At 40.5% G+C, this 13,446-nt stretch overlaps 1 protein-coding gene across 4 annotated transcripts in view; it reads left to right on the forward strand.

The window, feature by feature from the left end:
- Nucleotides 1-13,446, forward strand: part of LOC146433425 (glypican-5-like) — a 398,949-nt gene that overhangs the window by 149,583 nt on the left and 235,920 nt on the right. For all 4 annotated transcript variants that reach the window (XR_014854113.1, XM_085069748.1, XM_085069747.1 and 1 more), the window contains one exon: nucleotides 469-1,163. Coding sequence is in view for 3 of the 4 variants with exons in the window: in XM_085069748.1 (XP_084925874.1) it covers nucleotides 469-1,163 (695 nt within the window). In the remaining variant the exon portion in view is untranslated. The remainder of the gene's footprint in view (nucleotides 1-468; nucleotides 1,164-13,446) is intronic.

A 13,446-nucleotide genomic window follows, 5' to 3' on the forward strand; every position in this document is an offset into this window, starting at 1 on the left:
TTTGCAGGAAGTGCCTCTCAGCCGCCTACTTAAGCAGTGTGAAACAAAAGCTGCAGCTTCTGTTTGTGTTTAGTACCTCACAGTCGAGCTGAGGGATGCTTTGGAAGTGTACCTGGCTGAACTGCCCAAATGCAGTGTGAGTTCCAAAAACCATCTTACACAGCCCTGGTGTCTCACTGGAGTCTGTGCAAGTCCTTCATGAACTGTCAAGTGTGCATCAGGGGTCTGGCTAGGGAGAACAGTCACCTTTTTGAACGAGAGTACCTCTGTCTTACATGTTGCCTTTGTTATGCACGGGCAATAATTGAGGGTCTCTTCAATCACATTACTGCTGAAAGCTGTATTAACTATTATTGCATTCATATTGCAGATTTCATGTAACTATTGATGTTCCTGTTCAGGATAATGTTAGTCCTGTGACTGAGTTGTCAGGTGCCTGCCATTAACCTCTAGTTCTTCCTTTTTCAGAGACCTTTGAGTCTTTGCTTCGCTTTGCTGAAAACCGCACAAGTTCCCTGTTTGAGACAGCTTACAGACCTATGGCAAAAGAAGCAGCAGAGCCTGTTAAGGAGCTTTTTACAGACATCTCTCTCTACATTCTGGGCGCAGAGACCACAGTGGAAAGCGCAGTACTGCGGTTCTTTGACAGTCTCTTCCCTCTGGTGTATAGCCGGCTAATAAACCCCGGAATTACAGATCTGTCAGAGGACTATACAGAGTGTCTGCGGCTTACAAGGCAAGACATAAATCCTTTTGGACACTATTCTAAAAACATGGTTACAGAGCTGTCAAAATCTCTTTGGGCCAGCCGGATGCTGAGCCAGGCCCTGAGCCTGGGCATTGAAGTGATAAATACTACTGAGCATGCCGCTCTGAGCAAGGAGTGCAGCAGGGCCCTGGTGAAGATGCAGTACTGCCCACACTGCCAGGGCCTGACGCTCATCAGGCCCTGTGTCGGCTATTGTCTCAACGTAATGAGGGGTTGCCTGGCCAGCGTGTCTGAGCTCGATGCACAATGGAGGGACTTTATCTCCACGCTGGAATATCTGACTAATGAAATGGCTGCCTCACACGAGCTGGAAATTGCACTGTCGGGGATCTGGAGCTCCATCAACGAGGCCATCCTGCATGCACAGCTGAATGGACCACAGCTCTCTGCTACAGTAAGTGCTCTCTAATTATTTACTACTCCCATTTATCAATGTCCTCGTTTGGTGGATAAACATTTAAACAAGTTGGTGTTGTCTCTGCATCAGTTTTTAGTCTTCAGCTAGAGCTGTGTTTAAAAATCCATGCAAATGTTTATGATGGGGTTCAATAGAGTCTGCTTTGAAATGAAAGGGTTGGGGGGATTTGTTTCTTTGCAACATTGTAAGCACAGAGCTCTGCCTTGACTGCAGTTTCCTGAACAAAAATGTGGGGTCTGTGATACTGGATATCAATCAGGTATGCCCTATTTCTCTGGAATGTAATTGTAGAATGTGGGGACATTCCACAGGATTTTGTGTGTAAGGGGCTAGAAAAGTGTTTTTAAATAAAGGCAAAAAAATCGACTTTCACAATTTTACAGCCCCTTTACTTTTGTGTTGACTAAGACATCAGGAAGGTGGTACAGGTCTATAATAAGTACACCTATCATACAGAACTTGGGAAAAGAGCATGAAAAAATTCAAACTTATTTGGCAGCATTTACATAAGTAAAGGATAAAAATACACTTGAAGTGGAAACAACTTTGTGAGTGTTATAGATTAAGAAGGAAAGAACTAGGATGGTAGAACTGTCACATAAATAATAGCAGCATATGACTGGCAGGTGTTCTCTCAAGATGTTGAAGATTAGACTAGAAATTACTGAAATGACTAATGATGCAGCTGACTACATCTGTATGAAGTTAACACAACTGTCTTCGGAAAAATGCAGCAGTGTGGCCTTAAGTAGGGTATAAAGAGTAATCTAAAAAATGCAGGTTGATCTGCCTTTCTTGAAAGTAAAGGAATTCTTGGAGAGAACAAACGAGAAGGAAATGCACAAATTTAAATATGCAATTTCTGTGTAGAACTTTGGTCATCACATTGTGTAAGTGAAAAAGTAGTCCAGAGGGTCTACAGAAAGAAGCTCTAGTAGAGGCTATTCTAAACTAAGGAAGTTTTTTTTATAGGAGAAAAATGCTTCTGTGTTTGCATCCTTCCAAAATCCCTAGTATTGCAGCTCCCTTCACTGTAGAACACCTGACTGAGCCACAGAGTTGGTATAATGTGTGAATGATAAAAAAAACTCAATCGCTTGTTGTAATCTGATAAAATTTCACTTGGTATTTTTAGTTACAACTCTGTTGATATTGCCTCACTTTCCCTTTCCTTTTCATGAATGACAAACTTGCTAGTTTATCTGTCATCCAAAGATAAACATGAAAAATCTCTAAGAGATTTGTCCAGGTTCTTGAAGAGTGGCTAGTGGGCACTGGAGCCTGCATGTGCTGCAGGTCGGCATTGGGCTGAAGTCTAGTTGGTGGTGTAACCACAGAGCAATATTAAACCAAGAGCATGAACAATATTCTTGCATCTGACCCTATTTCACTCAGAAGTTGGTTTTATATGAGTCTAGAAGGGAACCAGAAATCAAGGTACACCAACACTGTATATTGGTTCTACCTGACTATAGATGGATACCTCTTGCATCACTGTAGAGCTTCATTGCTGATTACACAGACAAAATGCTAAAACATAACTCTGCATTGCATTCATCAGCCTCAGAATTAACATGCACTTGCTTAGCTTACTGAGGGGTAAAATCCATGATCCAGGTGAATATTGGATGATTATGGATGAATTCTGTGAGTGTATTGCTTTTACATGATTTGGAAGTAGAATTCTCTCTAAAGTGTCTTTCAGGCTCAGGATTCACTTTAAAGATTATTCAAAATATTTTATTTGGGACCTTTTTAGTTTTCTAGGAGTACCTTTAAACATTTTCCTTCTTCCATTTGGAATAAATTCAGAAAGTTCTGTTGTGTTTGAAACTCCACTAATTCTTATTTTCCCTGAAGTTATCTTTTCTTTCTCTCACTGGCAAAATCTCCATGTGCATAAGAAGGCTGTGTGGTGTTCTAGGGGCTGCTGCTCAGTAGGATGGCAAAGGATATTTTCTGTTTGAAAATAAAAACTATGTCTCTGTGTGTTACCCTTGATCCTTCTTGTCTGCAGAGTAAGATTACATTGGAAGACAGAGCATAGCTCACTATTTGAGCAACATTAATGTGATACTGATTTAAAATTTTCTTGATTAGTTACAGAGGATAACTCTTATTTAGAAAATCGAGCCTAATTAAGCTGTATTTTCTTCTCTGAAGAAGCGGAAAGGAGTTCGGTGCTCAGGTTCAGGATTTCCGGCTGGAGATGGCTTCTGGGAATCCAGGCTCGGATTCTCAATTACACTGGGGTTGTTTGTACTCAGTGTATTTACTGTTGGTTTTACTTACAGGATTCTTTTTTTTCCCCAGAAAATATATCTTCTCTTTTCCTTTCCTAAGTACTTGGAGACTTTTTCTTTGTTCATGAAATGTGCTCTCCAGCTTCTGCAAAAGTGGAAATGTTCAACTTAGGTACAGTTTCCATTACAAATGCAGTAATTGGTTTCATTCAATTATAATGGAAAACTCATCCAGGAAAGCAGAGCACTCCTAGTAATCTTCATTTATCCCGAGGCAGCCTTAATTAATGTGCCTGCCCTTTTAGGAAACATTTTACATTTTTAATAGACAATATGGCTAAAAATTAGGGCTCTTTTTTCTCTTGTTGCCTGCCTGGATGATAATGAATAATGGAAAGTTAGATTATGTTTTCTTTAAAATGGGGAAGGGGTGAAATAAACCAATAAAGCACTTAGGATACTTTGCTCAAATGAGGTGCAGTCAATTGATATTAAATCTAAAAATAAAAATCCTATTTGTATGAGGAGCATATAACTTCAGGAGAGTGGCCTCTGCTGATCTCGTCCATTACAGCCAAGAGAATTGCCTGATTTGCTGGGATAGCAAGTGTGAAAGGTCACCTTTAAGATATTGGTAATCTGTGCTCAGATTCCTGGGGAATGTGCCGTGCCATTTGTTCAATGATGCTGGCTTGCATCCAGCTTACTTAGGCTAATGCAGGCCAGCTCTGGTCTGCAGCACCAGCAATCATCATCATTGCTTTCATCTGCTCAATCTAATTGTCTTTCCTCCTCCTAGGAGCCCTGACTGCCTACTGGTGCCAGCTACACACACCAACTTTGTTTACCCTTCCTTATCATTTTCCTCTTTGTTTATTTCTTTTTCTGTCTTTGTGTTTTACAGCTGCTGTCTTTTTTCATGTGTTCAGTCACAATATTGCTGTACAAACTCTTGCATTTATGCATCATTTCTGATTTTAATTTTCTTTTTATTCGTTCCAAGTGAAAGTAAAATACCCTCAATTAAAGTGCAGAGAGGAGCAGGAGGAGGGGCAGTTCAGAAATGCATGTGGCACTTGAGGCAGGTGTATCAGCATGTGGGATAACAAACACTGTGCCCGCATTTCCAGAGCCAAATCCCAGTGAGGTGTTCCCATTGTTTGTGTAGGGGTAGCAGGGACTTGCTGCTGATGTTATAGTAGCTGAAAAAGCATTAAATGAGGAGAAAGTAAAAAGGCACAGACCTGATATTTTTACACAAGAGCAAAGTCCAACATATTGTGTTTTGTGATAATAGGAGTAATAAAAGCAAAAGCTAATAAAAGGCTTGATGGGGATTATAAAACCGAGATATGATCAGAGATTAGGTGTTAGGAGAAAGCAGAAATCTGCCTTGAGGCAGTTAATTTCTTGGAGACAAGCTCACCAATTAATGTGATAAAAGTTATATAAAAAAGTAATAGAAGAATAAACTTTGGGAAGAGGAGCAGATAGAGGCAGGAGAAATACAGGAAGGGCAGGAGAAATACAAGAAGGGAGGGATGTTTAAGATGCAAGATGCTCTGAATTGCAGGAGTGTCAGGAAGCCCAGAAATAGTGATTGTGATCAAAATCAGATGAAAATCAATGACAACCTTTCTACAAGTTGTGAAGACATCAAGGAGGAGGATGGATAATATTGAGAAAAGATCCAATAAATACCATTTGTTTTTTAAAGGGACTGGTTTCAGGTTGTAGTGAAAGAGACTCTAAAGCCTATTTTTGGCAGATCATTTGAGTGTTCTTAAAAGTTTGTGTAGCTCAGAAGAAATGCAAGAAAGGCATGAGAAGGTGAAAACTCATAGCAAGGACTGTTGTCCTTGCTGACAGAGGAAATACAGACAAAGGAGTTGGGCTTTCCCTGCCTGTCCAGCCACTTCTGCTGTGGTCCTTTGCAATTAGAGATGTCATTCGGACTTGGGAGGCAAATTACATAGAATTAACAGCAAATTAGAACTTAGAGCAGTTAAAAAAAATGAACAGAAAATACATATAGATAGATGGTTGTCTTGGTAGCTGGTTGATCAACCTCCTCCCATCAATGAGTTTAAATGTTGCATTTAACCAAAACAGATGATCACTGCTGAGAAGCAGCACCTTGGGACTGGACAAGAGCAAACTATATAGGTATTTGCTAGGTTCAGTTTAAGGATAGAACAGAACATCTGCCTGTGAAAGAACATATTTGCTGTATCCTGGAATTGCCTGTGTTGCTGCAGTGGGCTTGAGCCAATCTTACAGGGGAGGGGCCTTTAGGGAAACCAAATATAAAAACCTTACTATAAGTTTTCTGGTAAAAATTCAGCAGTGTATGGAAAGCTCACAGAAAATAACTCAGGTATCTTAAATTATTAGGAATGCAGAAGAAAAAATCCTGAACAATAAAAGACCCAAGATCTGATAAATGGTCACCTTTAGGAAAAGAAAAGCGAAGAGGAAAGAGTGCCAAATTTGCAGCAGCAGGAGATTGATGCACAGTAACCTTACAAATTTGAAAAGGAAGTTGCTGTACTATGAACAAAATAACTTTGTGCTGAGTGAGTTCACAGCAACAAAGAGTTTCTGCCAGCCAGTAATGAACTACTTGATTAATGACATTGAATGGTATCATAAAACACTCCTGGAGACTTTGGAGAACACTCAGAGCTGAACTCAGGTGCTTCCTTCCTGCAAGTTTTCCAATTCAAATGATCAACACCAGCTGTCAATAAGTATAAAAACTGTACTTAGCAGAGGTTAAAGCAGTATATTCAATTCCTTGTGGTTAGATTGCAGAAAATAACTGTAAAAATGGACAGGAAGAGTTATGTTCATGTAATATTTGCACTAGAAATGTTATTTTAAGTGACATTTTGCTTTTTCTAAGCACTTAGCAGGAAACCTCCTCTGAAAACAGAAATTGGAGGAACCCTCAGCTGTGATGAGGTTTCTGTTAAGGATCTCTAAGCAGACCTGTCTGATTTAGCAGCACTTCTTGCAGTACTTGTATATTTGGTTCTCAAGAACCCAGGTTACCTGAATGTACATCAGGTTCAAATCCTTGGTGAATCCAGGAGCAGGTGGAGACCCTTTAGAAACCAGGGGAATTGCCCTGGTGGCACACCTTGTACTGACCCATTTCTGTGGGAAATGTAAGAGAATGGCTTTCACAGTGGTGTAAAACATGCAAAAATATGTCTGCATTGAGATTTTGCTTTATTTCTCTTGAGCTTTATACTCATTAAGATGTTTCTCTCATCTTATGGTCAGTCGTGGGTGAATTTTTAAAAAGCAGCAGTGGAGCTATATATCTGGAATCAACTGAATTTCATGGGGTGTAAGCATCTAATTCTTGTAGTCAGCTTTGTAAGTCTTGCCACGTGCAATTTGCTTGATTTAAAAGCATTTTGACACTTGAGTACTGTAGAAGTATTTCTGGAAATAATCATCCAAATTGTTTAATGCATTTGCCTTATTTCCATCTGTTACAGAAGCCCTCTGGAGAATTAGAGCTCAGGTAGCCTTGAACTGCTCTCTAAGGGGATACAAGGGGCTTTCTGGCCCCTGTTAATGACAGTTCTCTTCCATGCAGGTGTTTGATACCACAGAGTAGCCTGATTTCCTGGTGGTAAGGATCATCTCATCTGTAGCAATGAAACTGCTTGAAATCAAGTATTTATGTCAAAATTAAGTAGGTTAAATTGAAATACATATTTCCAAAAAGCTAAATTATTATCAATTGGTGCAGGAATAAAGAAGCACCACGTAATTACAATTGAGTTAGTTCTGAGAGATATTTACTGGGTGTTATCCAGCTGTCATGTTGTTTGACTAAACATGTAGCTAAGAATTTGATTTGACTTAAATTGTACTTTTGCAGAAGTGATTTATTTGCATGGATGTGTCTCTTCATCCCCAAAGGTAGTCCTTCTTAAGGCCCATCTTGCCTCCCAACTGACTGCTGACTTGCTGATAGTGCTTAATCACACTATTAATGAGTCATTAATCTGTAGTAAGATAAAAAGCTCCTTCTACCTGGTGAAGCAGTATTCACATTCTGCTTTTCATTCCCTAAATCTTGCCGTTTGTGTAAACACATAACCTAAAAGGCTTATGTTAAATGTTGGTATCAGTAGCTTTTACCTGCTTTTGGTCTGAGACCAGCTTTATCTGTGATTAACCATTTGTGGTTAATTGCTGTGATTAAGATTTTGGGAATGATAGTGACTTGGGGACACTGCCTTTTGACAAAGGCTTCTGTCTTTGAGAGGGATCACAGCGCTGTTACTTTGTTTTCCTGTTTACAGCCAAGATATACTTATTTGGCCTAATCATACAGCCAAAATGTTTGTGGGAAATGTGTCAGGTATTTGTGTTTGTGTAGTCCCAGAAATGCTGTGAAGTGTTTTCTAGAGATGTGCATGCATGCTTTTTCAAAACAGATGGAATTGTGCATGATTTGAGTGTTCCTTCTGCATTGCCCAGGCATATGCTAATGTGTGCTGTAGGGCCAGAGGTGGAGAGTAAGTAACCTTTACAGCAGGTTAAAGGTAAAGCTGGGAAATAGTAGCCTGCTCTCAGAGCAAGAAGCCTAAACAGTGTTGTAAAGAATGAATTTTAAAAAAATTATTCACTTTGTTATGGATACTATCTGTATTTAGGGAGAATAATTCAGGGGTGGTAGATTCCTGAAAGGCACATTTTATTTCTTCATTGTTGTTTTCTTTAAGCTTAAAAACAGTGATATACCCCATTGATGTTAATTCTAAATTCATCCTTAAAAGTGCATGGTTGATGAAGCAAGTGTCCTTGGCCACTGCAGGGCTGTTCAGCCTGCCCCTCTGGGATGTTCAGTGCTGTCAAGACTAACACAAGCATCCACAAGCACATGTGCACACACTGACACACACCCCAGTGCTTTTCTTCACACTTTAAAATGAAGCTGTGTTTTTTCTGGGGTGTGGGTAGTCAACTCAGCTCTAAAAATGCAGCAGCTATTTTTATGTAGTAAGAATGAGTTCATGAGTTCTGCTATGGACTTGAGTTTAGTTTTTCTCAGGGCTGTGTATTGGCATGATATGGCCACTTTTTCTCAAAGCAGCTGCTTTGCTTCATTTTGTTTAACAGACTGAGGCTCTGGAATTTTTCAGCACCACCTTATGGTTCCTAGAGAATTAGATCCTGGGAAATCTAGCACAAAGTATAATTAAAAGTAAACCCCAGAGTCATAAGCTGTGTTAAATATGGTGAGAATGATGCTCATTTTTCCCCACAAAGTTGAAAATGCTAAAGGATACCTTCATGGCAATGTGTGTGTCCTGTTTGACTTTAGCTCCATGCTGTAGAAGAGGAGGAAGTGCCCAAGGCAGGAGATGAGCTACAGAATACAAGGCCTGTCAGAGCCATAATCATAAACCTGCCAAGAGAGCACAGTTGTAATTTCACAGAGCCAGGGTTGTCACTGAGCACTCTCTATCTTCCCTGGAATATGATTCTGGTGTCAGCGCTTCACCATTATTAGAGTTGAAAGATGAAGGACGTAAATATGGTAAGAGTCCAGGATTTTGCTTGAAGCACAGCACTGAGCAAGGCAATCAATGGTTGGGATAATATTTATGGAAATGATGATACTCAAGATGACAGATGATGTGCTTAGTGTTTCAACGAGAGTTGTGTACACTTTATTCATTGTTTCTACTTCTTTCTTTTTTATTCTCTGTACTCACTGTAAGCCTCCCCAGATTGTGGAATTCGGCTGCTGAAATTGAGTCTTATTTTTTATTATGAAATCAATTTAAACTACAAAAGAGAAATTAGATGTGCAGGTTCTTTTTACGAACATGACTTCATGTATTGTGGTTTGTTAAATATGATGGATTTTGTAGCTGCATTGCTTTAGAATTTTGGCACTTCTGTTTGTTGTGGTTAATTTTTGGTCTTATAAATTAACAAGGCATCAAACAATGAAGCTGGAGTGTTGCCGGGTTGGGGTGCAGTCCCTGCTAAAAAATGCAGCTCCAGCATATTGGCAGCGAGGCTGCTTGTTATTCATTGTAAGGCGTCTGGCTATGGGAGTGTTAGATGTTTGACAGCATTGAATAGATTCCAGTCAGCCATACAAACTACCTCCACTGAAGTGGAAAGGACCATAAAATTGTTTTAGCAACAGCTAATTCTCCTGAGTCTTTTAAGGCTTTTTTTCCCTTATTTTTTCTTTAACCATTTGGTTGCCAGTAGAGGATTTGCCAATTTAAACAACAAATGTTCCCAGATTGATTTCATTTTTTAAGATAGTTAAGAAAGCTTTTCACTGATTTTTGCATTTAGTGTAGTTTAGATTTTGGGGGGAAAATAATCAAAAACCCCAAACCAACACAAACTATCTAAAGTGTACATTGAACAATGGTCACCTTTCTTTTAATATAAAAACTGCACTATAACTTACAGCATTGTTTTTTCTATCAATAACCTCAGATCCTGTTTTTATCAACAAGGCTTTTTGGGGCTAATCTGGTAACTTGTAGGTATTTTGTTTCATGTCCCTGCTCACCTTTTAGTTGCTGCAGTGCCACAGAAGCCCAGTGCAGCAGGTTCTTTTACAAGCAACTCGGGGCATTGTCTTTTCAATCTCCAGCTAAAGATGTGTGTTAATTCTTCTATCTTGACTTTGAATTCTTTTGAATCTTTTTTTCTCCTAAGTCGCTTAGTCTGTGGATTTAGTGTGTGAAAGAACATAAAAATGTGTTCTTACCTGTCCAATATTTCATATTGTAAGTGCTGGCTGTCTCGTAATGTGCCATACATAGTTCAGTTGTGAACTGCAGTCATGTCTGGGAGACACAGTGACAGTAGCTTTGGATTAAACTAAGGGAAGATGGAGAGTGAGGAGGTCCTCAGCTGTTACAGCTTCATTGAAGGGACTTACAGGAACCTGAGGATAATGTTCAGTTTTTCCATTTGTCTGAGTGCAAGGCTTCAACCTGCTGACAGTAGATGGGCAATGAGATCAGAGTGAAAAGCCAGTTGGCTCTCTTGTCACCGGCTGCCCCAAAAGAGGGCTGCCTCTTGTGAAGACGTCTGCCTTATATACTGAGAAAAATGACATATTTCATCCAGCTGAGTACAAACTTGCCCTTTCCTCTCCTTTTCCCCAGTAATTATTCAGTTAGGGTAACATTAATTAGATAACTTTAAAAAAATTACCAGCATTTGGTCTTGCAGTGAAAATGCTTCAATGCTTCCTAGCTGTGCTAGGAAGGCATTGGGAAGCAGCATCAGCACATGGTGCTGGACTGAATCAGGGCTGAAATGGTGAGTTTGTGTGAAGAAACCTGGGTATAGCTTGAAAGCAGGAGCCTGGTCAGTGCCCGTCTTCTGTGGTAGATAAGGTGAAAGGCCCTGGTAATTTTATGGTGCTTCTTCATACTTTTACTATTTGTAATGAAACTTTACTTATTTTTTATTCTTCTAGTCCATCTACACAAAACCTTCCCTGAGTTTTCCTCTAGTCCTTCTATGTCTAGATAAGCCAGAGAAGTCAGCACAGTTTATGTAAGGTAGTTATTGAACTTGTTGTACCTGCATTTAGAGTGGAAGGCCTTTTCTTTTAAACACTTGAAGCCTAGAGGTAGATGTGGCCTTTCTAAGGCTGCAGTCTCCTGTGCAGCAGCCAAATACTTTTTGCGGCCATAGGACCAAGCAGAGCAAATGTCTGCCCTGAGCAGCAGATCTCTTCCCTCTTAAGGGGACTCTGCTCAGAGCAAAAGTGGCATTTATGTAGAAAGAAATATATACAAATTTTGTTGTGTGTGACCTCAAGCCAAATGTTGGCTTATATGTCACTAACTGGAGATACTATAAAATACCTGATTTTTCAAGTCAGGACAGGGTCTGAGCATTTTGACAGCTATGTTACATCTGAGTTACTGGCAGTCACCGGCACAACTTCCAAAGCTTATTTTTTACAACGGTAAGAGCCTCTGTTCCCCTTGCCTGAAGTATATATTGGTGCCTCTAATCTCTGTTTCTTTGCAAACCTGCTCTGCTCTATGCAATCCCCTGTAGTCTTTTTCTGGGATATCAAACAGCTTTAATCCTCTCTAATGAAATTGTGTTGCTTTTATTGCAGACCTATAGCTCATGAGCTTGTGAGCCATGGCAACGTGTGAATCCTCATTTTCCCAGAGGTGGGCCTCGTTGTTGCACAGTTCCCTAGAAGGCATTTACTACTGGAAATATTAACAAGGAGTGGAGGATAGGGGAAAGAGAAAAAATACAGTAATTGCTAAACTGTCTGTATCAAGCACTCTAGTCTGTGCTTTGTTCTGTGTAGTAGGGTAGGGATCAGGAGTGCAGTTTGACAGATAAGCACAGGGACCTGGTGTGTTGGACTGGCAGGAGGCAACAGGAAATTGGATGTACAAGAAGATGATTGAGAGGCAGACTCTGGATAGTGAAGAGGAGATTGGGGCATTTCTGTCCATTGTAGTGCCTTTACAGAAAGACACTTGTTTTCTCACATGGTATCACAGTGGAAATACTCAAAGATGTGCAAATATTTGTTTGAAGCATCCATTTGGCTCTTTTTAGGGAGATGTCCGTGCTTTGTCCCCTGGTTTCTTTCTTTGTCAATACTTTTTGTTAAAAATGTCACTTAGTAAGAGAGATTTTGACTCATTGCTGTACTAGGTGTATGGAGTTTACCCTTGGTTCTCATTCCCAGTATTCTCTCTATATTTTAATTACTTGCTTTTCCCCTTTTTTTCTAGTAAGCAAGTGTGACACTGCTGCCTTCTGTGGAGGCAAAAGGAAATAATCCTGTTGTACTCTGTGCAAACCCAGCCTGTCACACCTGAATGAGTACTAGAGCAGGGAGATGCAGAGCTTGCTGGATTTTTACCTTCTCATTTTTATGTTCCAAAAGTTGGAACTCATCTGCCAGCAGCAGAACAGACATCAGACATTTCCAAAGAAGCTACAGAGAGCAGACCTGGTTCTGGGGGCAGCTGGAATTGTCTGGAATTGACTGTGTCAGGCACAGGGCAGCCTCTTCCCATCACAGAGAGCCCACCACCACCCCCTGCCAGTGCTGAGCACCGGCACCTGGCACAGATGGGAATTTGGGGAGAAAGAGCTCAGACTTGAGGAACACATCTTTTAGGCAACAGAACATTGCAGGAAGAAGTTAAACAAGGCAAATTCTCGGGAGCTGTACTTCGTGTCTGGGCAAAGCCCTGATTTGTGTCGGGAATTTGTCATTTCCATTTCCAAACTGGTGGACATTGGCAGAAGGAGAGAGAGAGACTTACGAAGAACTGAAGCAGTGATTTGAGGTAATGGAGAAAAATGGGACACTATTCATAGTTTGAATGAGATGAGCACTGGTTTTGAGAAAATCTTATTTGCATGGAAAGAAAAAGAAATGGACAAAAAGAGCTAACCCAGGAGAAAGAGATGTAGAGGAATATGGAGGCAAAGCAGTGGGAAAGAAATGTAAGAAATTGAGACAAAAGATATGGAAAAGAGCTAGAAAAGCAATTATGGGAAAAAACCACTTTATTTGAAGATTCAAAGAATTGAATGTCGAAACTGGAATGTGTTTTAAGATTATATAAACAATAATTTTTGCTTACTCTGGGAAGGTATCAACAGATGGCCTGGCCTGGCTGGTCTTACAAGCCATGAAGCAACATAAGCTGGTTTCCCTTGGGTTATTCTGAGAAAACAGGTTTAGTACAACAGGGGTGTCAGCAGACATGTCCAGCAGCTGCATGACCACCTTTACAGGTCTCCTGAACCAGGTTTAATAGCTTGAGCAGTGTCATGCAGAGATCTGTGCACAGTTCTGGGAGCAGAGCACTGCTGTGGTGTCCCCCTGCTGTGGTGGCACTCCAGGCAGGCTTGACTGCACTGCTGGGCTTTCCAGAAGCCAGTTCCACATGATGGGTTTCCCGTGAAGCCCTGTGGGGAGGGCTGTTACAGCCAGCTCTCAGAGTGCA

This window comes from Lichenostomus cassidix, chromosome 9 (assembly GCF_008360975.1).
Source record: "Lichenostomus cassidix isolate B80296 chromosome 9, HeHo_3.0, whole genome shotgun sequence".
Lineage (NCBI taxonomy): Eukaryota > Metazoa > Chordata > Aves > Passeriformes > Meliphagidae > Lichenostomus > Lichenostomus cassidix.